This window comes from Physeter macrocephalus, chromosome 13, assembly GCF_002837175.3.
Source record: "Physeter macrocephalus isolate SW-GA chromosome 13, ASM283717v5, whole genome shotgun sequence".
Taxonomy (NCBI): domain Eukaryota; kingdom Metazoa; phylum Chordata; class Mammalia; order Artiodactyla; family Physeteridae; genus Physeter; species Physeter macrocephalus.
The window spans coordinates 86,927,229-86,952,896 of NC_041226.1; the positions used below are offsets into that span (position 1 = coordinate 86,927,229).

The 25,668-nt window shown below is 57.5% G+C and overlaps 1 protein-coding gene across 1 annotated transcript in view; it reads right to left on the minus strand.

The window, feature by feature from the left end:
- Nucleotides 1-7,326, minus strand: part of PRDM12 (PR/SET domain 12) — a 14,439-nt gene extending 7,113 nt beyond the window's left edge. Inside the window, exons 1-3 of the mRNA XM_024126094.1 lie at nt 7,104-7,326; nt 5,165-5,355; nt 3,255-3,410 (exon numbers count right to left, since the gene is read on the minus strand). Coding sequence (XP_023981862.1) covers nt 3,255-3,410; nt 5,165-5,355; nt 7,104-7,326 — 570 coding nt within the window. The remainder of the gene's footprint in view (nt 1-3,254; nt 3,411-5,164; nt 5,356-7,103) is intronic.
- Between the last annotated feature and the right edge of the window lie 18,342 nt (nt 7,327-25,668).

The following is a 25,668-nucleotide window of genomic DNA, read 5'->3' on the forward strand; positions in this document are numbered from 1 at the left end:
GTCCGGAGCCTGTGCTCCGCAACGGGAGAGGCCACAGCAGTGAGAGGCCCCGGGTACCAAAAAAAAAAAAAAAAAAAAAAAAAAAAAAGGAAAATGGTGCTTGCCCTCCTAGAGCCAAGAAAAAGAGAGATGGGGCTCTGAGGCTCTAGGGGAAAAAAAAACCCAAAACAAACCTCAATTGCCTGAAATGAGAAGAAAAGCAGCTGAAAGAAAAAGCCCGCACTTCAGGGCACAGTCATTTGCCAAAAACTCAGGAGGGGAAAAGCCTGGGAATTTTCTTCCCAGTTCCCAAATCCAAAATTTTCATAATTTATCCCTAAATCGTTTTCTTGTGTTGAGTTTTGGGGTCAAAGTTCTTGCTTCCCTGGGGCAGCTGGTTTCTTTGCCGGTTTTGTTTCCTTGGGAGAAAAGGGTCCGTGTGTCCACTTTCAACCCAGCCCCCATCACCTGGAGAAAGACTCATTCGTTCAACATTTAGTGCCCATTTGCTATGTGCTGGGCACTTTCTAGAAATGTCATTTTAGGCACCTGAGGTTACAGTAAGTTCTTCTGTGGTTGAAGATAGTGAGGGGAGAGCCTGGGATAACATGTTGGTAGATCCAGCCAGATGCAAAACCCCGCCTAGGGATTCTGCACAGACTGGCCGGCCTGGAGACCCATCACCCTCGTCTCCGTTTGGACGGCTGTTAATTTTGTATTTGTGGGAAATTTTAGAGCAGCAGTAGTATATTCTGCTTATTGAATGAAGATGTTTCTTCTCATTTTTTTTTTTTGGCAAGTAATGGGTTACTGTTATGAAATATACACAGCGCGTCTGAGTGAGGGAAAGATGAAGACAACAGGTCATGGCACAGACCCTGCTTGGCCCACTCACACACACGCCCAGGACAAACAGCCCACGAATTCGAGAGGCGTCCGGGGAGTGGCCTGGAGCAGCAGAAATTTCTTCTGGCCGAGCCCTGCTGCACGGTGGTCACACACACCGGGACACACGGTTGGTCCGGTAAGTGGCGTCTGACATTCTGACACATGGCTTTAAGACAACTGCCACCACGAAAAATGTACCTAACTTCACTTATTAAAAGTAAAATGGGTGATATTTTGTGTTTCCTTATTCCTTACTCCAGCACTCGGCTTGCTAACCCTGTAAACGCATGACTAGCCGAGCCGGTGATATCTACTTGTCTTGATGATACACGGTAGATTTTCCCGATCCTCGTTTTTCAACTTAAATTCCTGATCAAATGTAGATGACTTTTACCAAATCTTATAATCTTAGAGTCCTCCATGGAGGTGCACTTCAGCCCCCTTGTCCCCCGACTCTGAATTTCTGTATAAACGTCTATTCATATTTTCTGACTCTGTTCAGCTCTCATCCGGTGTGACCTGAACAGCAAGATGAGACTCAGGCCTCCGCATGTGACACCGTGGGGAGCCCTTTTGCCAAAATCATAGCAGCATCCTTACCCTCTCTCCTGTGTGTAAGCACGTGCGCGTGTGAGCGTGGAGGGATGGAATGACTGCGTGTCCCCCATCTCATCTGTTGCAGGGTGGCCGGGAAGCAGTGTGCGAACGTGAGGACGCGTGTGAGGTTGGGCGGGTAAAGGGGGGTGCTCTCTGCCAGAAGTGAGGTTCAGCCACACGTGAGGCTGATCCCAGGATGTCTAATGGGAGGCCCTTGCTCCCCTAGGGTGGCAGCCCAGCCAACAGTCACAAGAAACACCTCTGTCCTCAGCCTGGGCCACCGTCAGTCCTATCCTCGCCCTGTCCCACCTCACTTGAACCCCAGTCCGAGAACGGCTCACCTTTCTTTTTTTTTTTTTCTTTTGTGCCGCACAGCTTTCGGGACCTTGGTTCCCTGACCGGGGATCGAACCCAGGCCCCAGCAGTGGAAGGGCCGAGTCCTAACCACTGGACCGCCAGGGAAGTCCCAACCTTTCTTTACCCTTCTTGGTTCTCCTGAGGTCCGGCCCTTGGCTGGACCACACCAGGGCCCAGGCAAAGGCCATTCTCTTGTCACTCCTGGAAGATTCCCAGGGGCCTGGTTATTGAGGGACAACTGTCCAGTGCCCCTCGGGGCCTTAGAAAGACATGGGGCTCTGAGTTACAGGAAGAAAACGGACTAAAGGAAAGGAGGGTCATTCTCTGGCCTGGGGCGGGGGGCTCCTTCAGAACACCCCCAAACTCAGCCAAGCCTAGCCGCACCCCAAGGGGCACCGTGCTTCTCCCTCCACAGAGGAGCAGAAACGTGGGGGCCAGAGGACTGTGGGGGGGGAGCCCCCCCCCCGTGCAGAGCACTCGCCGCCAACCTGCCACAGGGAAGCTGGGCTGCCTGCCCCCTCCTGGGCGGGGCGCTGAGCAAATGTCCCGCCAAGAGACAACGTGCGGGGAGGGTCCTAACAGCGTGGCTGCCTCAGCTACCACCGCCCGGCTACCACCACTCGGCTTGCTCTGTGCTATCATCGTCTCCCCAAACGCTGTGAGCCTGCCTGGCCCTGCCCAAGCGTTTCCCCACTGGGGACACCTTTTCCCATCCCGCCTGATCCTCCCCCTGCCCTGGGCCTGGCCCGCTCCTCTGGCAGCCCCTCCCACCCACCATGGGACATGCTATTGAACGTCTCCCTTTCTCCCTCGTCTGAGAAGCTTCACGCAGCTCAGACGTTAGTGTTAGCACCCCTCACAAATGCCCATGAAAGCTCCTGAGTCTGCTAGTCACCAGGTGAGACCCAGCAAACCGCACGTAATCACAGAATCCTCCCTCGTGGATTAACTACAAGAATGCACATACAGTGTCTGGGAAAAGCCTGACGCCGCAAGCGATCAGGATGTGAGAGCTGAGGCTAGAGTCGCGCGTGGTCCACCCGTCACTGGTGACGGGCGACGCACGCGCAGCCAAAGCGCTGCCGACACTACGCCCCCTCTCCCACCCAAACGCCTTCCCCGGGCTCCGCCTTCTGGTGTCTTTCTCTCTGTATTCCTATGGCTTCTCAACCCCAGCACCCCCTCAGCAGTTATCCGGGGACCCCAGCTGAGGTGCTCACGATATTCACGGTGGCATAAAGTGGAAAGCTCTGTCCCTTCTGACCTACGGCAGAAAGCTTGCCCCGGAGGTCGTGCTCCCAGGGACAGTGATGCATGGGCCTCAGTCCCCCAGCCCGGGCGGGGCCAGCTGGGCCAGCACCTACGCCCCGCTCTCCGCCCCAGCCCCCGCCAGCTGCACCCGCCGCCCCCTGCGCGGCAGCGCTCGCACCCACCTCGGTGGCTCTGTAGAAGATGCTGGCGCCGAGCTGGACCACCTCCAGGTTCTGCTCCTGCTCGTTCCGCGCGCACTTGATGTAGGTCATCCAGCTTCGGTGGTCCTCCTGGCTGGCGTCGATGAAGCAGCGCACCGTGCCATCCTCGTTGAACACCTGGGCGCAGGTGAATCGGGGGCCAGGTGAGGCAGGGCCGTGTCACGTGCGCCGCCCGTGGCCAGGGCTAGGCCCCAGGCTGGGCACATCCACACACTCTCTCTCTCCATCCTCACAACAGCCCCGGGAAGCGGACGCAGCTATTATTGTCTGGGTTTTCCAGCCGATGAACGGGAGGCTCAGAACAGTACAGTGACTTGCCTGAGGCCAGCTGGCTAGAAGTGGCCAACAGGGAGTCCGTCTCCAGGGCCCCACAGGCTCCTGCTGCCGTGTCCTCCCCAGCCCCAGATGAAAAGCATCTCCGAGGGATCACTGAGCACACAAAGTGACATCCACTCCAACTAGTTCTCCGGGGACGCAGAGGTGCTCCCCAAGGCAGCGGAGAGCACTGGCCAGGACCTCAGCGGGGGACACAGAAGAGCCTAGAAAGGGAAGGCTGGCTCACTGTGTCACCCTGGCCTGGCCTAGGCCCCCTTTGTGGGAGCTACCAAAAGTACTCAGAGGGCTTTCCTGGTGGCGCGGTGGTTGAGAGTCCGCCTGCCGATGCAGGGGACACGGGTTCGAGCCCCGGTCTGGGAAGATCCCACGTGCCGCGGAGCGGCTGGGCCCGTGAGCCCCAACCGCTGAGCCTGCGCGTCCGGAGCCTGTGCTCCGCAGCGGGAGAGGCCGCGACAGCGAGAGGCCCGCGCACCGCGATGAAGAGTGGCCCCCGCTCGCCGCAACTGGAGAAAGCCCTCGCACAGAAACGAAGACCCAACACAGCCATAGATGATAAATAAATAAATTTTTTAAAAAAAGTACTCAGAAACCAAACTGGACCCCAACTTCCTAACCCAGCAACAACTGGAGATGGGAACCACGGCCCAGGCCTCCGGAGGTGGGAGGAGGTAAGGTTAGGAGAGGCCTCGTGGCCCTCTGCTTCTCTTCCTTTGCTCCTGTGACCAGGTGCAGGGTTGGTCTGCCAGGTGGGGGCTGTGGTGGGGAGCCATGGGGGAAGGAGGGGAAATAACATTAGGGAGAGGGTGCCTCAGCCTGGCCTCCTCAAGGTGAGAGCCCCAAGAGGAGGAAGTGCTCTGGGAGGGGCTTTGTCCCGAGGGTGGCCCTCCCTGGCATCTGGCACTGTTGTGGAGGAGGAGGGTCAGAAGAGCCTGGATGGAAGGTCAGTTTCCTTCTGTAAAATGGGAATAGTAACTCATGGGGCTGCTGAGATAATCCGGTGGAATGCAGGCCCAGCGCTCAGCAAGCCGACCCAGTGCCAGTTAAATCAGTGCTCATTTCCAATGTCATTATTCCGCTTGGGTTGAGAAGCCGACTCCCAAGGAGCACAGGCTCCCTTCATCCTTCCTTCCAGCCACCCTCACCCCAAGGCCAGGGCTGGCTTTGAGGGGCTTTCCTTGGCTGCTTCTGGAGTGAGGGAAAGAATGCAGGTGGCTGGGCGGTGGCTCCCAGGAGTGGCTTGCCAGCTCTCCGTGGGACCCTGGGCAAAGGGCACGGCCTCTCTGGGTCTCCGTGCCCTCCTCTATGAAGCGGACCTAACAACGGACGTGATCCCTAGGGCCGGCCGGAGGAGAGCGCCTTCGCCTCGCGATCTGGGGAGGAACCTCCAGGCATCGGGCGGCGTAGGTCCGGCCTCAGGGAGCGCCAAGGCCTGGTCCAAAGCGCCCGCAGCTTCCAGCGAGGGCGGAAGTAGCGGCCGGACGCCAGGGCCCCACCCGAAGCCCGCAGCCAGCGCCCCGCGCAGCCCGCGCGCGTACCTCCCACATGAGGTTGTTGTTCTTGCAGATGTCCACGTGCTCCGGGGCGATGACGCGGCCGGTGAAGGGGCCCATCTCGGTGCCCGCCTTGATCCACGTCTTGGAGAAGATGCCGAGGCCCTCGCCGGGGATGGAGCTCTGCGCGATGATCACCTCGGCCGGCAGCACCAGGCTGGACAGCTTCTGAACCTCTGTGGCCGCCAGGCACGGGGACTGGGTCAGAGCTTGAGGCAGGGGAGGCCCGGCTCTCCCCCGGGGGTGGAGGCTCAGCGACCCGAGTCTCCTCTGACTGCAACCCGGGGACCCTCCGAAAGCAAGAGGTGCTTTGGGACTCATTTCGAGGAGAGTTTTTTGGTTGGTTTGTTTGTCTGCATTTGTTTTTGTTTTTAGTCTCTCCACGAATTCTCAAAGCATCCACAACCTCCCCCGCCCTCCACCCCGGCAAAGTTGAAGAAGTACTGAGCCGACCGCAGTGCGTGGCTTTACCACTGGGTAAACTGAGGCCCGCTCCCACGAGGGCGTGACGGCCCAGCCAAGATTCTTTTGCCCTGTCTGGTTCTGGGCCGATCGCGCGTCGCTCGGCGCTCACTGCGCGTCGCGGCACCGGGCACAGGGCACCGTCGGAGGACCCAGGACGCGGTCAGGGCTTCTGACTCCTTTCGCGGGGCTGGGGGGCGGGCTGGCAGCGCCCGGAAAGGAAGTCTAGTTTCGAGGCGGCGGAAGCTCAAAAGAAACGCGGGCGACGGCGGGCCGTGTCTCGCGCTCTCTGGGTGACCCCGGGCGCGCCTGGGTCCCTCGCTGCCGCCAGGATCCCGGGTGCCAGGAAGGGCAGTGCCCGGATCGAGGCGAGCCGCGAAGTCGCCGCCTCTCTGGGCGGACAAGAGCCGGGGCGGCCCGCAACCTCCGGGGGTCCCCCCGCCTGGTCGGGCAGCCGGAGTGGGAGCGGCGAGGCGCACAGGGGCGGCCTCCGTGTCTTACAAGGTCCCCCTCTAAGCTACCTGGGAAAATACCCGGCCAGCGGGCCAGCTGAAAGGGGGGGTTAAACGGTGTCCATTGCGGCGCGGCCGGCAATTTGTCACGCTGTTAAAGTGATCGCATTCATTCGGCTCCATTCGAAAGAAATTGCTAATTCTAAATTCATTAGCCCTGGAAGAATGCTGTAGCAGTAAATTGTAGCTCAATGCGGAGGGGACTTGTTTAAAAGGGGCCGAGGAATTCCCCTTACAAAAAGGGGGGATTAGATGGTTGACATAGCGTGAATGGAAGTGGAATTAGTCTGCACGGTAAATTAAGAGAGGAACAGAAATCGTAAAGGGGGAAAAGGGGGCGACGCGCAGAGATGCCAGCGCCGGGGAAAGATATTGTTTGCGGGTTGATGAATGAGGAGTAAGAACTTGAGACATCTTAAAGAAAAGAAACTTTTCTTGCTCCCTCTTTCTCTCCGTCGCTCTCTCCGCGGCTTTCTCTCCCGTCCGCCCGCCCTCCGCCCCCTCCCCAGCCCCCGCTGCCTTTTAAAGTTCTTGGTTTAAGTGGGAACTTTCGCGGGTCAAGCCCAAGTTAACTAAATGAATTTAAAACCCCTTCTTTTTGAGTCAACTGCTATTACACGCCTAGTAAGGCTTTAAATGCCGGGAACCCGCCGGCTCTAAGGGGTGAGGGGCGGATGGGGAAGCGCGGGGGCGGCGCGCCCGGCCGCCTGGACGCCGAGCCGCGCGGGCCAGAGGTGCCCCCCACCCCCGGCCCCTCCCCGCCCGGCCTTGGCTGCTCGCTCCCTGGTTCGGCTCGCGGGAAACTGAGTCACGCGCAGCATCCGGAACGCCCAGATTGGCGCGAGCCGCTTGCGACGCCCCGTGTCCCCGCCGCGTCCTGCGCGTGTGGGCCCGAGAATCAGGGGCCGCGGGCAGGAGGGGATGCGATCGGCCTCGACGGCGCGACTCACCGCCCGAGAAGGACTGCGCCAGGACCTCGGCGGTGAAGGCTGTCTTGGGGCTGGCGTGGTGGCTCTTGTCCTCGAAGAGCTGCTCGCCCAGCACGTTGCGCCAGCGGCCGTACAGGAAGCTGTGCAGGATGTCGGAGGTGATGACCTCTGCCAGCGCCAGCCCCGGCGCCTTCAGCCCTGTCTTGAGCACCAGGGCCTCAGCCGGGAGCACGGAGCCCATCATGGGCGGCCCGGGGCTCGCCGGCGCCGGGGACGGCCGGCCGGCCGGGCCGAGGCGGGGATGTGGTGCCGGGCGAGTGGGGAGCACCGGGGCGAGAGAAGAGGCCTGTGATGGAGGAGGAGGAGGAAGAGGAGCAGGGGGAGGACGACGAGGCTGAGGACGAGGTCGCTGGAGGTAGTGGGAGGCGGGGGGCGGGGGGCGGTGGCTGGGAGGAAAGTGAACGAGGGGGAGCGAGGCAGAAATGAAGAGAGAGATGGAGAAATCTGCGGAGACGGCAGAGGCGGCGCGGAGGGCTGGGGAGCCGGGGGCGGAGGCGGAGGCGGGTGCGGGGAGGGGGCGGTGCGGGGTGGGTGGGAGGCGGGTGGCGTCAGAGAAACGGCGGCGAGGGGCTCTCGGCCGCGCGCTCGCCTCTCGCACACCCGGCCCGGACGGTCTTCCCCTTGGCAAAATCTCAGCGCCTTTATAGGAGCCGCAGTGACCCTCCTAATTGGTTATTAATGACCCCCTGACGTCGGAGGACAGACTTGCTGTGCCCGGCCCGGCCCGAGGAGCCTCCGCCGCGAGAGCTCCAGGGGCGGGGGCGCCCGGGCCGCTCGGAACGTTCCCCTGCGCGCTCCCGCCCCTCCCACCGCCCTCCTCTTCCTCCTCCTCCTCTCCCCGCGGGAAGTGGCGGGCAGGCAGGAGGCTCAGCCCGGGGCCAGGAGAGGAGGGGACGGAGCAGGGCAGGGGGCGCGGCGAGGCTCGCTCGGACTCCAGGGACCGGAGCAGGCCGGAGGGGACGCCTGGCCTCGGGCCCCGCGCTCAGCCGCTATCCTAGGCCGGCTCTGCGCTGCGCTGCGCAGCCCTGCCCGGCCGGGCCGCATTCACCTGCCCTACGCTCCCTGGCCCGGCCGGCCCGCCGCCGCGTCCCGCGCTCTCCCGGGCCCCACGCCCCACGCTGCGGTAGTCGCCCTGGAGCCAGCAGGCCCGGCGCAGGCCGCGCTGAACTCCTGCGCAGACGGCGCTGCGGAGGCCTGGCCTTCGCTTCAAACGGGCCGCTGCAGCCGCCCCGCTCGCTGCCCGCGGCCGGCCGTCAAACTCCTCCCTGGGCGGCCAGGGCTGCGGGGCGGGGCTGCCGTCGGGGCTGAGCCCGGCCTGAGACGGCTTCGTAGGCGACCGTCTCCCGGCCCTAGGGGGCTAGGTCGGGGTCGGGAAGGGCAGACCGAAATCCGAGATAGCCGCGGGTCGCTTGGAAAAGGCTTTCCCTGCGGAGGCAGGGGGACCGAAAGGGGTCCCCGGACCGTCGTGAAATGGGAGCAGCGGCTGTGCCCTGGAGCGAACGCCCTCCGAATGTGCAGGCAGCCCCGGGCCAGGCCGCTGTGCGCCCTCGGCTTAAGGCTCGAGGCTCCAGGCCCCTTCGCTCAGCTGCGATCTAGGGGGGCCCGCTGCGCCCTGCACTCCTCCTTCTTGCCTTCCTAAGCTCTCATCCTTCCTCTCCTGGCCTCCCCGCTCCTCTCTCGCCTCTTCCCTACTCGCTTCCGCACCGCACCCCACCCCACCTCAACCTCGTCCCACCGGTAGACTTTCTTCGCGGAGGTTCCCAGGTACCCGGAGCGCCAGCGCGGTCTTTCGCCGGAGACAGGGAGCTGCTGAGCCCGGAGCCGAAGGGGGAAAGGTCACCGCTTCCTACGGGCTTTGCCGCCTCCCAGGGTTAGCCTCGTCCCCACCTCGGCCCCAGACAAGGGATGGGGAGCACAGAGACATCTCCATCTGCTGAGCTCCTCAGCCCTCCCCCACCCCACCCCCTCCCCGCAACGTCAGATTCCTATAATGGAGCCGGGTTTTCTGGACGTTCAGGGCGGTGCGTTGGGCTCACGGTTAGCTGGAGGAATCGGACTCCCCAGGCCTTGTCCTCGGAGAGGGGACTTGGGTGGAGGGGCAGGGGGCCTGGCCTTCCTACGAGGAGCACCGTCCTCAGGTGCCTTGGCAAAGTGCTCCGTCCGTCGCGGGGTCCTGCCTTTGCTAAGCCAGCCTCACACCTGGCGGCCGCAGACACCCGGCCTCTGCGTGCCCCGTTCCGGCCAGTGGTCTCCTGGCATCCCGGGGTCCGCATCGGGGCGTAGAGTTAAGGAAGGCAGCGACCACCGGCCTTCAGACCCAGAGCCCGGGTCACCTGGAGTCTGATGCCCGGGAGAAGCCGCACTGGGCAGCGGGGGCGACCGTCGGGCCCGGCGCCAGCAGGGGGCAGAGCTGCGGAGGAGCGAGGGCAGCCCGCGAGTTAGGGTCCCGGGACCTCAACTTTCTTCCGGACGTCGCCCGAGAGTCACACTGGCTCTGGCCTGGGCCCAGAGTTGCGTCTGGGGAGGGCGGATGGAGTCTGGGCATGGGAGCCTCACCGGCGCCTGGGCCTCGGCTTCCACAAAGACTTGATGGAGGGGAAGAGAGTCACCAGGAGCCGCAACCCACCTCAGCGCCTCCGGGAGACCCAGGAGGGATGAGGACTGCTGTGTGTCCTTGGGTCGGCCCTTCGCCTCTCTGAGCCTCAGTGTGCAGACGTGTGCAATGGTTTGGGCTGGACTCTGTGAACTGAGGTTTCTTCCCGCCTTGTCTCTCTGGGTCAGGTCACTTTCCTCTGAAAGCCCCGAGGCTTTCCAGCCCACACCCCACTGAGGAAAAGTCCTCAGCTCTGTGCGGTCCCTCCGTCCTGGGGGGTGCAGCATGTGGGTCCTGGACGCTAGCTCGGGGTCAGAAGATGACAGGATCGAGGGTCCGGACTGCGGCCAGGGAGCCCTCGTCTTTCCCCTGGACCCGCAAACCCCGGGAGAGGTGCTGGGGGCGGGGCGGAAGCGGGGCCGGCCCCGAGCGTCTCCTCTGCTCCCTCAAGTTTTGTGCTTCTGTTTTAGCCGCAGACCCACCCGACCGCGCCCCAGGGAAAAGGGGATCTGTAGGGAGCGCCCCCGTCTCAGGGCCCATTGGAGTTGGGGAGCAAGGCCCCCCGCGCTGGCATCTCCCCTCGCTGAGATCGCGAGGGAGAACACTGCACGTTCCGGGGTTTCTCCGCGGATGAACCGTGTAGGTCCCCGCGGGGCCCGGGCGCGGAGTGTGCCCGCGCCGAGCCCCCTCCCCTGAGCCCCCGCAGCCTGGACTCGCAGGCACCGCCCCCCTCGCGGCCGAGGGCCGCCGCTCCGAGCTCTCTTCAATATTCATGGACGTTAATAGAGAGGCCCCCAGTATATCGGTCCATTGTGGGCGGCTCGTAGGGCCTGAATAGGCCCCGGCCCCCTTTCTCCGGCGCGGCTTCCCGAGGGGCCAGGCCAGGAGTGAATGGCCCCGCTTCCCGCCGCGCGCCCCCTCCCCCTTGCGGGAAGAACATCTTTATCCCCGCCGCCGCCGCCGCCGCCGCCGCCGCCCGGGCCCCCATTCACGCGGCCCGGGCTCCGGGCGGAACCAATCAATCGGCCGCGGCTCTTCGGAGGTCAGCCTCAGAGCCCTGGCGCCCCCGTCTCCTCGCGCCCACGGCAGTGGAGAGAGGGAGGCGGCGGCGGGCCGGCGGACCCGCGGGCTGAGGGGCGCTGGGGGGGTGGGGAGGTGGCAAGGGCACGGGGACGTCGGGAGGGGTGGCCGGGCCGGGGCCGGTGAAGAGGGGCTCAGTGCCCCGCGGCCGCTGGAAGCCGGCTGACCTCTCCTTGGTGCCCTGCGCAGGGCGGATCGCGGAGAGAACCGGGGCCGCTGCCCAAGCCCGGAGACCTGTCCTACCTCCCCTCGAGGCACCCGCACTCGCCCCTTCGGGTCCGGCGGCCGCACCCGCAGGGCCCAGGGCACGGGGTGGGGGCAGCCTAGGGCTCCCCCGGCCACGCTTCTCGGCCCGCAGGGCGCTTTCGTTCTCGCCTGTGCGCCCAGGTCCGGACAGCGCTCTTCCAGGGGCGTTCGGAGGGGAGGCCGGGTTCCTGGCTTCCGCGCCCTCGCTCGGCGTCCCGGCCCGGGTGGAGGGGGCGCTCGTCGGTCAGGCGGGGCCAAGGCGCGCGGGGCCAAGGCGCACGGGTCCCCGCCCCTCCCGCCCCGCCGGCCCTACGAGGCGCAGAAAGGAGCCCATTGTCCGCGGGAAATACATTTTTTGGGGGCCGAGTGAAAGCCCGTCTTTCTTTTGAACTTTAGAAGAAAGTCTTCTGCCTCGCCCCTCGGAGGGAAAGATTTGTTCCCACCTCCCGGGGGCCCCGCGCGCCTCCTCCTCCCGAAACATCTGCCAGGGGAAAATCCACCCTGGAGGGCAGATCGCGCTCGCCCTAAGCCCCTCGAACTCATTAAAAAGTTATTAGCGGCGGGGGCAGGTCCCGCGCAGGTATCGATCGGCCAGAATGAGCCAGAGGAAGAAAAGGCGAAGAATGTGGACGAGCGGCGCCCCGACCCCCTGCCCCGGTCCCCCCGGCCTCCGGCGCTTCAGCCCCAAGGCGGGAGTGGGGCCCCTGCGCCGTCCGCGCGTCCCGCGGTCCGCGTGTCCGACTGCCTCCGGCGGCTGCTCGCCCCTCCCGTGCCCGGCGCCCCCGCCCCTCCTCCCGCCGCCTCCCTCCTCCGCTTGCTCGCCGCCGCCGTCGCGCGTCCCCCATCCACTTCTCTCCGCCTCGCCCTCCTTCCTCTGCGCCCTCTCCTTTTTCGCCTGCGCTCCGGCTCCCGCTCCGGCTTTCTCACACCCTCTGGGCTTCCTCCTCCCATTTCCCTGTCTCGCTGTCTGAGTCTCAGAATCTGTCTGGTCCCCAAGCCCGCGTGGCCTGGGGAAATTCCTTCCCCGCGTGGGGCCCGTGTGCCCCCTCCCGCGTTCCCGCGGGACGATTCGGGGCTCCGGGGGCGCCCCGGCTCGCGCGTACAAAGGAGCGACCGCTGCCGAGGTGGGATGGGAGGCGCGGGCCGCAGAGACGGTTTCAGTCGACGTGACTCGGGCCGGCCAGCGCAGGGCCGCCGGGTGGAGGGGCGGCCGCAGCGCCGTGAAGGGGGACAGCGCCCCTTCCTCAATCTAATTAGCCTCCGCGGCCGCGGAGAGACAAAGGCGCGCCTCGGGGGGCCCACGTCGAGCGCGTCGGCGCGGAGCCGGCGCCCCGGCCGGCAGGTGACTGGCACGCGAGCCTCTCTGGGCGCTGAGGCCCGGGTGCCCCCTCTCCTGCGCCTCCGGGAACCTTCTCCAGCGCCTCCCAAGCCCGGACCCCCAGGCCCGCCTTTGCCACCGCTAGAGTCCTGGCCGATCAAGGCGGCGGGACGGAGGGGTGAGGCATTTGGGGAGGCTGGGCCTCCAGGGGGACGCGGCACCGCGGGAGAGGAAGCACAGGCTTCGTGGGGGGGGGGGCACAGCGGGGCCGAGATGGAGGGAGACTGAGGCAAAGAGACGCCGAGATGGAAGGATCCAGATAAAAATCGATCTGAGACGTGGAGACACAAGGACACAGAGAAATGAAGGAAGCGGAGGCAGGGGTTCCAAAGGAGCCCGAGGCTTGGGGAGACTTCTTTGAGAGTTAGAGAGACGGCGGCGGAGAGGCAGGAATGGGGAGGAATGGGGGTGCCTCAGACACAGAGATTGGGGGAGGGGGTGGGAGTGGGGGAGGGGTAGACGAAAGCAGGCAGGAAAGATGAAGAGGGCGGGTCGGTGGGGTAGGTGGAAGACGGGCGGGCCCCTTCCCTGCCCGTCTTTCTCCAGGCCCCCTCGCCTGGCCCCGCACCCTCACCAGCTCTCTGCCCCTCCTGTGAGTCTAGGGGCAGCCAGAAGGAACCATCCCTGACTCACTCATGCCCCGTCCTTTCTCCAGAGGCCCTCCCCCCACCCCACTCAGCCTGCTGGCCTTCCTCTTCCATCTCCGGGCCCTTGTACCTGCTCACCCTCCACCTGGGATGTCCCCAGAGCAGAGAGGGCTGTCACAGGGAGTTGTGCCCTAAAGGTGCAGCTCCCTGGCACCACCACTGCCACCCACACCATCTCCGGCCTCATGGGGAATCCTGGAGGCCCTGGTCATTCCTTTGTTCCAGAAATATTTATTGAGTGCCTATGTGTGCCAGGCTCTGGGCAAGGCCCTGGGGGGAGCAGGTGACCAGGGCAGACCCAGTCCTTGCTTCCTCTGACCAGCTTCCAGGGGTGGGGCACACCCTGGTGAGGCCAGAGGTGGTGGCAGCCTCTCCCAGGCCAGCCTGGTGGCTCTGGCACCTCTCTGGCTCTGATGCCTCTGTCCAAGTGACTTCGGCCTCATCTGTAAAGTGGGAAAAATCACCCTGCCTGTCTCATGCAGCCTGATGTGCCCGGTGCGTGAGCTGACACGGAGGAGACGCCTGTGGCTGTAGACCCCATTCTTGTCCCCTCTCCAGAGACCACTTGGCCCATGTACGGGTCCCCTGGCCCCATCAGGAGGTGCCCCAAGCGCCAGGGACCTGAGGATGCGAGTCCAATCCTGACTCCAGCAGGTACTGTCCGGGAGCCAAGGCACTCACTTTCCCTCTCTGAGCCTCAGTTTCTTTATCTGAAAAGTGGGGATAAGAATAGAAACTCCTTTGGGAGAGCTGTCATGAGAGATAAAAGACATCACGCGTGGAAAGGTCATAGGATAGAGAAGGTACTTGATATATCGAAAACATTAGCAACTTTATTACATTGAAAAGTAACGGGCTTCCCTGGTGGCACAGTGGCTAGGAATCGGCCTGCCAACGCAGGGGACACGGGTTCGAGCCCTGGTCCGGGAAGATCCCGCGTGCCTCGGAGCAACTAAGCCCGTGCGCCACAACTACTGAGCCTGCGCCCTAGAGCCCGTGAGCCACAGCTACTGAAGCCCGCGCACCTAGAGCCCGTGCTCTGCAATAAGAGAAGCCACCGCAATGAGAAGCCCACACACCGCGACAAAGAGTAGCCCCTGCTCACCGCAACTAAAGAAAGCCCGCGCGCAGCAACGAAGACACAAGGCAGCCATAAAAAAATAAATAAATTCATTAATAAATTAATGAATTAATTTAAAAAAAAGTAACACATGTTCATGCTTGAAATTTTGGGAAATATAAAAAGTACAAAAGTGGGTACCAAATATCGCCTCCAAAGGGACGTTGGAAACCATATGCTAAGGAAGTTGATCAGTATGCTAAGGAGTCTGTGTTCCAGTCCATGTCTTGCAAAAAGTAGTTGGGGGCTTCCCTGGTGGCGCAGTGGTTGAGAGTCCGCCTGCCGATGCAGGGGACGCGGGTTCGTGCCCCGGTCTGGGAGGATCGCACATGCCGCGGAGCGGCTGGGCCCGTGAGCCATGGCCGCTGAGCCTGCGCGTCCGGAGCCTGTGCTCCGCAAAGGGAGAGGCCACAACAGTGAGAGGCCCGCGTACCACAAAAAAAAAGAAAAAAAGTAGTTGGAATGAAAACAACCACCACCACCACAACAATAATATAATTAACATTTGCTGGGCACTCACTAAGTATCAGTACTTTTAAGTACTTCACATGGATTTTTCTCAATCCGTCCTCACCCCAACACACTGAGGTAGCTGCTATAGTTATCTCCATTTACCAGAAGGGCAAACAGGCACAGAGAAGTTTTAGGTGTTAGGAACACTTCTGGTCCCATCAACAGTGGGCCTGACCTCAATGGCTGCTGTAGGAAGGGGGTTATTTTCTCACAAAACAGATTGCAGAGGTAAGTAGGCATAAGTTTGCTTAGCATGTCAAGGATGAGAGGCCCGAGGTTCCCTCTGTTCTCATGGTCACAAGGTGGCTGCTGCAGCCCTGCCATCACAGGTGAAGGTGAAGGGGGCAGTGTCACTGACATGCCCATGGTCACACACAGTGAGCAAAGAGCAGAGCTGAGACTCAAACTCAGGCAACCTGACTCCAGGGCTGGGCCTCCACCACTGACCCGTACAGCCTCCTGGCTGGGGCTGCTAAGTCACAGTTGTGACTTAGGCGGACCCGTGCACTGTCTGCCAATGCCAAGAGGCTGTTCCCGTGGTCAGGGAAGCACCTTTCATCTGCTGCGGAGGAGCTAGGCATGACGTGTACAGAGATGAATAGGCATGCTTCCAGGCATGATGGTGTGAACAAGCTTGAAGGACGATGAGGCCTCTGGACTTGCTTACCTTCTCTGGGCGGCAAGAAGGAGCTTCTGTGTCCCAGCAAAGTGACATCTGGGGACCTCCAGCCCCTATCAAGCTGGCACAGCCAACAAGCTAGGGGAACCCAGATCCTCTGAACCCTGGGGCCCGGTTAGGATGTGGGAAGAGAGGCCAAGGCCCAGCCACAGATGCTCCCACCTGAGTAGACATGAGCCAGTGGGACGGGTGTCCTCAGGCCTGAGAGGCTGAGCCAGAGGGACCCACTGCTGGGGACCAGGCCCGCCCAAGGCTTTTCTTTTCCTCCCGTTCGTCCCAGCCTCAGACTCCCTGGGCCTCCCTGCCTCCAGCCTGTATCCTGTCCACAGAGAGATGCCTCTCCCGTAGCACCTGATCACCACTGCTGTCCTAGTTCCAAAACCATCGACAGCACTGAGGATAAAGTGATGCTGGCTCCCGCTGTCCGAGAGCTCCTTTTGCTCCTCTGCTGCACTGGATCAGGCACACGCACACGAGACTACGAACAGCTCATATAGCAGCTCTGCAAGATCGGTCCCAACTTTCACCCCATTTTACAGCAGAGGAAATGGAGGCTACGCAAGAGTAATGGATGCTCTCCAAGCCTGGGCCCTTCCCTTCTATGCCTTCCCTTCTCTCTACAGCCAGAGAAGAAAGCCCTCGGGGTTGTATCATCATATCCGTGTGCCCCATGCAAGCCAGACAAGAAAGCCCTCCACGTGCCCCCATGCAAGACTCTAGAGGTGTCAGGAAATGAATGTTAAACTGGGCTGGATGGAGATTTTTTTTTAATTAATTGATTTTATTTTTGGCTGCGTTGGGTCTTCGTTGCTGTGGGCGGGCTTTCCCTGGTTGCCGCGAGCAGGGACTACTCTTCGTTGCGGTGCGCGGGCTCCTCATTGCGGTGGCTTCTCTTGTTGTGGAGCACGGGCTCAAGGCGTGCGGGCTTCGGTAGTTGTGGCACGAGGGTTCAGTAGTTGTGGCACGAGGGTTCAGTAGTTGTGGCACGAGGGTTCAGTCGTTGTGGCTTGCTGGCTTAGATGCTCGGCAGCATGTGGGATCTTCCCGGACCAGGGATCGAACCGATGTCCCCTGCACTGGCAGGTGGATTCTTAACCACTGTGCCACCAGGGAAGGCCGAGATTTTTTAACGTTAGACTCATTTACATCCTCCCACCTCTTCCCTCCTCTTTGTCCAATGGCAGACTTCGGGCAATCAGGGAGGACAAACTCACCTGAAGACCAGTCAAATAAGGTATAGTTACAATGAAAGGGAAATGTGCTGCTCCAGGTGTCCAGTAAGTCACAAACTGTATTTATTCTGGAGGCTTCTGGACGCCCCGGACTCTCAGAGCATCATGCATTTATTTTAATTATGCAAATATTTAATGCACACCCACAGCGTGCCGGGCTGGACCTGGAGCTTGCAGCGTCAAGCAGGGGAGTGTCATGTCCTGCAGCGTCAGTCCGACCCTGGTAGCTTCCAGTCCCGGAGACTTTAGTTAAAGGTTGTCCAGTTCAACCAGCATCTACGGAGAACTTGCGCTGTGCCAGCCCTGTCCGAGCGTTGAGAGGCTGCAAAGGACCCAGCTGGTCTCCACCCTCGAGACGCTGATGTTTCCTGAGCAAAGCCAGGCACATCCTCGTGCCCAGGCTGAGAGATACTAGCTGGAGTTGTAGGGTTCTTCTCCATGGGATTTCAAGGAGAAAAGCCTCGCCTCCTTGATCTCCAGCTGCTTGCAATGTCCTCTTCTTCCCTGCAGCTCTCGCGAAGGGGGTGCTTGGAGACACCAGCCAGCTGTGCCCGGTTCTGTGCCAGCTCTGTGTCCCCACCGTGAAGTGAGAAGCCGCGCTTTCACGTCCCTGGACGGGGGGCGCTTCCGATGCTGGGTGAGCGGTGAAATGCTGTCTTCGGATGAGATCTTAGGAAGGAACCCAATTAGAAGACAGCTATAGGACTCCCAGGTACCGCTCCACCGCGCAGAAAACTGGGAGGTCATCACGCTCTCCTTTACAAGTGGAAAATCAGCAGTTTCTCTTGGACCCATCAGAGAACTGAGGTTGCAAGGCAAACTGTCACGCTGCCCTCTGGAGGGCATAGGGACTCCGGAGGATCACAGCTGAGATCTGTTCGCCTGGAGCAGAATCCCTGGAGTCACAAACTGGTAGGAACACTGAATGGCGATTTCGATGAATTGCTGGAAGGCCGAGTATGGACTGGCCTCAGGGTGAGAACTCCTGGGGTGCCCAGTCTTGGGGGAGAAGGCTTGCACTTTCATGGGTTTTACCACCAGGAACCCCACCAGGTTCTCCAGGAGAAGATCTGAGAAGACCTCCTAGTGTCCTTGGTAGGGGCACAGGAGAGAAATCCTGGTGAAGCTCACCCAGAGCCTCATCCCACGTGGGGGAAGGGAATTCCTCTCCCTCCAGCCCCCTCCAGACTTCCTGTCTCACCTCAGGGAGAAACAAACAAACACACAGGGAAGAGGAACTTGCTTGGAATTACTGCAGCCAGAGAAGGGAGGGGGAAGCGGAGGGAAAAGCTCTACCACTGGAGAAGCAGCCCTGAGACACAGGCGCACTTTAAAGACTGACATTTAATTGGAAGATGATAGGATACTCCCCATCTCCTGCCCCCCACCACGGCACCAGCAGGGCCCCAGTATACTAATGGTGCGTTACAGCTGAAAGAGCTGCAGGTCTTAGACTCTATCTGAGGAGGAGCACGTAGGGAAGCCCAAAGTCAAGGGAGGAGACAAAAAAAGACACTCGAGAATTTGAAGCTTTGGACACCTACAGCTACAGACTCCTAGGCAGATTAACATACATCTAAAAGCCTATTAACCTCATTTCCTATCATCTCATATAACGTGTGCAGCTTCCAACAAAAAAATTACAAGGCATTCCAAAAGGCAAGGAAAAATACGATCTGAAGAGACAAAGCAATGATCAGAACCAGACTCAGATAGGACACCAAGCCTGGAATTATCAAAAGGGAATTTAAAATAACTATAATTAATCTGTTAAGCGCTGTAATAGAAAAAATGGGTACCATGCATGCAAGAACAGATGGGTAACATAGGCAGAGAGATGGAAACTCTAAGAAGGAATCAAATGGAAATGCTAGAGATTGAAAACACTGTTGCAGAAATGAGCGATCCTTTTGATGGGCTCACCAGTGGACTGGACACGGCTGAGGAAAGAATCACTGAGCTTGAAAAGACGTCAACAGAAACTTCTCAAACTGAAGTGCAAAGAGAAAAAAGAATGAAAGAAACAACAGGATAGGTAACCAAGAACTGTGGGACAATCTCAAAAGGTATAACGTTTGTGAAGTTGGGATACCAGGAGGAGGATAAGAAAGAGAGATGGAGCAGAATATTTGAAGTAATGATGGCTGAGAATTTTCAAAAATTAGTGAGAGGCACCTTATTTATCCCTCCTAATTTAGGAGCTTGGGATAAACAGCTACACACTACTGCATATAAAATAGATAAATAACAAGGTCGGGGACTTCCCTGGTGGCGCAGTGGTTAAGAATCCGCCTGCCAATGCAGGGGACACGGATTTGAGCCCCGGTCTGGGAAGATCCCACATGCCGCGGAGCAGCTAAGCCCGTGCGCCACAACTGCTGAGCCTGTGCTCTAGAGCCCGTGTGCCACAACTACTGAAGCCCGCGCACCTAGCGCCCGTGCTCTGCAACAAGAGAAGCCGCCGCAATGCGAAGCCCACGCACCACAACGAAGAGTAGCCCCCGCTCGCCGCAACTAGAGAAAGCCCGCGCGCAGCAACGAAGACCCAGCGCAGCCAAAAATCAATAAATAAAAATTAAAACAAACAAAAAACAAAACCCCCAAACAAAGCAAACAAAAAGAAACAAAACATTTATTTAAAAAATGGATGAAATAAATTTTAAAAAAGAAACAAAACAAACAACTACAAAAAAACAAACACACAAAAGACGCCATAACTTCGGCATAACATATTCAAACTGCAGAAAACCAAAGAAAACAGATACAAGTGGCATTTAAATAGCAAGAGATGAATAAGTTCACATTTACATACTTGCCAGTCAATCCACGACAGCAGTGAGGCTGGTGGTAGAATCAAAGCAAGGAGTTTGAGGATGAGTTTCACTTGAGCCACAGCATCCATGTTATTTCTGAATCGGTTGCACAGTGTGGGCGTGACCTCGATTCAGACAAATAAGCAGTCGCTAAGGACAACAGTATTAAAACTGCTTACCTTGTTTTTTTAAATAGTCTTTAATAAAACAAATTCAGAAGGTTCAAAGAGAAGGTGTAGGAAGAACTTTCTGCCTCAAAGCTGAGTTGCTAAGTAGCCACTGCCAGGCGTAAACGAACACCTTTCCTGGATGGCAAGCTACGTAAGGGGAGAAGTGGCTTTGCTTTACCCCCCAGGGCCAAGCACAGTGCCTTGAGTATGGCTGGTGCTTCAGCGATATTAGTCGTGGGTGTTAACTGCACAGTGACCACTGGCCATGGTGAGATGATCTGCCTCGCTTCTAACTGAGCATGGAACTCAGTAATAAACTGAGTGATGAACTTTTTGGTACGATTTTGCTGGAGCAGATTCCTGCAGGCCTGAATTCAAAGAGCAGCCCAGAGTGAGAACATTCCTCATCAGGAACGTGAACGGTGATGGCGTAACCCAAATGGAAATGGGTGGAGCTTGGAGCATGAGTGGGCATGCTTCAGGTCTTCAGTGGGTTAAATTATGGTGTAGATTATAGACTGATTGTTCTCATGAATATACATGCAAAAATCCTAAACAAAAATATTGGCAAATCAATCCGATGATACACAAGAAGGATAGGGAATACATCACAACCAAGTGAAGTTTATCCTAGGAATGCAAGGCTGGTTTAACATTTGAAAATTCATCAATGTGATTCACTATATTAAAATTAAAAAGGAGATTATTCATGTGATGCTGTCTATAGATGCAGAAAAAGCACTTGAAAAATTCCACGCCCATTCATGATAAAACTTTTGGCAAACTAGAAACAGAAGGGAATTTCCTTACCCGATAAAAGGTATATACGACAAATGTACAACGTATAATTAATGGTGAGTTACTGAAAGTGTTCCCTTAGAATGCAAACAAGACCAGGATGTCCACTCTCACTGTTTTCAGTCGACAATGTACTGGCAGTCTTGGACTTGCAAGGAAGCAATAAAAAGAAACAAATGGCATAAAGATTGGAACGCAAAAAAATGACACCATCATTATTTATAAATGACATGATTCTGAACATAGAAAAGCCAAATGAATCTACAAGTTATTAGAATTAACAATGAATTTAAGTATGGTCATTGGAATCAAGGTCGATGTGTAAACGTAAATTATATTTCTATCACCAGCAGCAAAGAAATTAAAAATGAAATTTAAAAACACCATTTTCTTTTTTTTAACATCTTTATTGGAGTATAATTGCTTTACAATGGTGTGTTAGTTTCTGCTTTATAACAAAGTGGATCAGTTATACATATACATATGTTCCCATATCTCCTCCCTCTTGCATCTCCCTCCCACCCTCCCTATCCCACCCCTCTAGGTGGTCACAAAGCACCGAGCTGATCTCCCTGTGCTATGCGGCTGCTTCCCACTAGCTATCTATTTTACGTTAGGTAGTGTATATATGTCCATGCCACTCTCTCACTTTGTCACAGCTTACCCTTCCCCCTCCCCATAGCCTCAAGTCCATTCTCTAGTAGGTCTGTGTCTTTATTCCCATCTTACCCCTAGGTTCTTCATGACCTTTTTTTTTTTTTTTTAATTTAATTAATTAATTTATTTATTTATTTTTGGCTGTGTTGGGTGGGTCTTCGTTCCTGTGCGAGGGCTTTCTCTAGTTGCGGTGAGCGGGGGCCACTCTTCGTCGCGGTGTGCGGGCCTCTCACTGTCGCGGCCTCTCTTGTTGCGGAGCACAGGCTCCAGACGCGCGGGCTCAGTAGTTGTGGCTCACGGGCCCAGTTGCTCCGGCATGTGGGATCTTCCCGGACCAGGGCTCGAACCTGTGTCCCCTGCACTGGCAGGCAGATTCTCAACCACTGCGCCACCAGGGAAGCCCCATGACCTTTTTTTTAAAAAAAAAATACCATTTTCGATAACAGCAAAATATCAAAAAACCCGGGAGTCAATGGAAAGAAAGATGTGCAAGACCCTCTATACTGAAAACTACTAAAATTACAGAGAGAAATCGAAGAACTAAACAAGAGAGAGGGATATACCACATACATGGATAGGAAGGCTCACTATTGTTAGGTTGTCAATTCTTCCCGTAGATTCAGTGCAATCCCAATCAGAATCCCAGTAGCTTTAAAGTCATTTTTGTGGGGAGTAGGGGATTGATAAACCGATTCTCAAATTTTTATGGAAATGCAAAGAGCTGAGAATAGCCAGGGCAATACTGAAGAACAAGAAAGTTGAAGGACTCACTATAAATGTACAGTAATTAAGATAGCATCGCATTGACACAAAGATAGACAAGCAGATTGAACAAATGGAAATTCAGCATATAACATACTTGAGTGCATGGTGTTTAAAAAAATTGTAATGGAAAATGTTTAAAGACATTTAATGCATTTTATTGGAATTGGAATTGAACAACTGGGGAACACTAACACAGTTTGGAAACCACTGGCGTGGTCTGGTTCCCAAAGACAAACTGAGATGAAGAGACATGATCTGCTCAAGTCACAGAGCAAGTCAGACATCCAAGCAGGGAACGAAAGCCAGGACTCTGGATGCCGCAGCTGGGCGCTGGCCCCCCTTGACTGAGGAAAAGGCAGGTCTGGGCAAGAACCTTTCAGTAAATACGCTCAGACAGGTGACCTCGTGGCATGACACCAAGCCCCAGGACAAAACTACGGTCCCTGTCCTGTCCGCACCCAATCTTGATCGTCACCCTTCTCTTAAACACAGAGCTGCAGCTGCAAGCATCTGACTGCACCCCAGTGAATGGAAGGTACGTGGACTTTGGGGGCTTGGTCTGAATGCAGCAGAGTGGCTGGCAGTGAGTGAGAGCTGGGATAGGTGGAGGGCTCAGGTCCCTGCTCAGGGGCCAAGGTACCTGCTTCCCAGCAAAGTCAGGATTAGAGAATCTGATGCAAGAGGGAGAGACCAAAGGATCACATATTCCTTTTTGATGTGCTTGAAAAGGTTTTCCTTGGGGCTTCCCTGGTGGCACAGTGGTTGAGAGTCCGCCTGCCGATGCAGGGGACACGGGTTCGTGCCCCGGCCTGGGAAGATCCCACGTGCCGCGGAGCGGCTGGGCCCGTGAGCCACAACTACTGAGCCTGCGCGTCCGGAGCGGGAGAGGCCGCGACAGTGAGAGGCCCGCGCGCCGCGATGAGGAGTGGCCCCCGCTCGCCGTGACTGGAGAAAGCCCTCGCACAGAAACGAAGACCCAACACAGACAAAAAATAAATATAAAATAAATAAATCAATTTTTTAAAAGAAGTTTTCCTTATTATTTTTTTAAATTTTTTTGGCTGCGCCGTGCAGCTTGCGGGATCTTAGTTCCCCGACCAGGAATTGAACCAGGCCCGGCAGTGGCACCGCCGAGTCGTAACCACTGGACCGCCGGGGAATTCCCGTAGAGGGTTTCCTGAAACAGCGTCTTGTGGGCCAGTACTGAGCAGCCTCGAATCACCCAACAACTGGCCCGAGCCGTCACCCACCCATCTGTGTGCTGGGGTCGGGGGTGGTCCTGGTCCTCATCTGCCCGTCGGGGGCAGCTCCTGCCTATTGGCCTAGCTGCCCGGACTTCAGGGGACCAGCGAGCTGGACCTGGGATCATGTGTCCTGGGGAGACCACGAGAGCCCAGGAGGCGCTTAGAGGGCTCGTGCTGAGGCTGACATTTGTTTCAGCTCACACGGCCTGCCCTGGTGCTCAGACGGGGGCAGAAGAAGCCACCAAAGCAGTCAGAAGCCCTGGACTCAGTTACTACTGTGAGCTGCCACTGTCTGAGAGCTTATGATAAGCCAGATGTCAAGGGCTTTACATACGTGTCATTGAATCCCACCTCAGCCCCGTGATCGGGGAGGTGGTTATTATTCCTGCTGCAGATAAGGAAACTCTTGAGTAGTGGAGCTTGAGTTTGTACCTTTAAATCTTGCAGTCTGTGGCCCCGGTGGGCTGAACCCATTAGGTCCCTCTAGAACCAACAGAGGTGTCCCCCGCATACGTGTCCGTTTCTGTCCTCGGAGTGGCAAAGTGGGCCGGTTTTGCAGTCTGACTGAGGTCTGAGCCCTGCCCTGTCGCCTCCATAGCCAGGACTCTGGCAAGAACCTGTTCAAACCTGTTTCCTCATCTCCCAGGTGGGCCCCCGGGGCCATGAGGCTCTTACGGGAAAGCAAGGTATTGGCCGTTCTTGTTACTTGTAGTGTGATGTGATGCTCTGTAAAGCTGCAGAGAAACTGGACCAGCGAATACCGAACCCTTGCCCCTCAGGGAAACACAGGCTCACCGCATTTTTTCACCAACCAACCAGCACATAACTTTGCTTTATGTGTGTATCTGTTTAAAGCCATCTTATTTAATATATATTGTCGATTCATTAACGTTGAACTCACAGCCAGCAGCACTGTAAATCATGCTCGAGCGAAGCTTATCTAACACCTGTATCTTCTCTGTAAAGGACATCGTTAGACAGCACTACGCTTAGGGGTCATTTTAAACGCACAAAAATGCGAAATACATGGCACTCAAGAGACTGCCGGGAGGACCCTTGCGTGGAACAGGAGCTGGAACAGGAAGGCAGACTGTTTGCCTGGTTCATTTCAGCTGGGAACACAAACAGCAGGCCACTCAATTTTTTTTTTTTTTTCTTTTCTGGGAATGACCGCGAAAGTGTGGTGAGCGTTGATTTTAAGGTTATAAATAAATTTTAGTGAGTAGGTGAATTTGCAAATACGGAATCAGAGATGATGATTGACTGCAATGCAGTGACAGGGCCTGACCCGTGGTTGGCACACGGCACTAACTTTTAGGGCTGTGTCCTCATCCTATCAACTGTCTCACTTGGTGGCGATGGCCGTGTCCCCCTGCTTGACCATGAGCCCCCTGTGGGCGATCGTGATGCTCTCTGTTGCAGCCCTAGGTGAAGGGCAGCACAGAACTTGGCCCAGAACCCCACGTACTTGTGTGGATAAGGGCAACTGACTTAGCTTTGGACTCTGAGCGCTCGTCTGTAAAACAGGAAGAACAGACCTGCCTACCACCCTAGGTGTGGAGAACCCCAGCAAAGGAGATGCCTAGAAAGGGCCAGAACTTTCTTGGTAGATGCTACTAAAAGGCCCTCAAGACAAAGGCCGGCGAAGATTCCCCTTGTTTCAGCGCCGTCTTCACTTGCCCTTCCACCCACCCAAGATGCGGACCCAGGACCAGCACGCCCCGTGGAATTGAGTGTCAACCCACTTTCTGGCCATTAATCTCGAAGAGTCTATCAGGGCCATTTGCATTAGCCCATCTTAAAAACCCCAGCTGGGCCCCAGCGGGCCAGAAGTGGGCTTGGGAAACAGTGCTGCCGTAGCCAGCTAGAGGCTGAGGCCCCGTGGCGTCCAAACTCCCTCTTGGACCAAGCCCTGCAACACGCCATCTGTACCGCAGCCAACCTGACTGCGGGGGCTGCAGGAGGACATCGTGGATGGTCACCACTTGAGAGGGACACTGGGAAGACTGCACCTCCTACCTGAGACCAGGGTTAGTGATGGAGGCACACTGGCTGGCGGACTCCCCGCCCTCAGCCCAAACTCTTGGGTGGGTTGGGAACAGCCCAGCTGGGTCCTTGGATCCTGAGCTTGGGTGGCTGGCAGAGCCCAAGCATGCAAGTGTGATGGAGTATGGGAGGTGGGGCGAGAGGTCTGCAGACAGACTGTGCACCCGCCCTCCTCCCCTGCCTCCCCCAACACACAGACTGTCCCTTCCGTGATGACCATGCAGCTTTCTTAATGGAACACAATCGCTGAACTTGGTACATTTCAAGCACTTTAGCCTTCCAGGACAACAGACTGCTGATGAAAACCATCTTCCGTGGGCGCCATGTTAATGAGAGGCCAAATTTCATATGCTTGCAAACTTTCCCCCTGCCTCCTGCTGGACTGCACCCCGCCTCTCCCCGCCCCATGCCTCAATAAAAGGCTGCATCAGAAAGGGAGAGAGAGACAGAGAGAGGAGAGAGAGAGAGAGAGAGAGAGAGAGAGAGAGAGAGAGAGAGAGAGAGAGAGAGAGAGGGAGAGAGGGAGAGAGGGAGAGAGAGAGGGA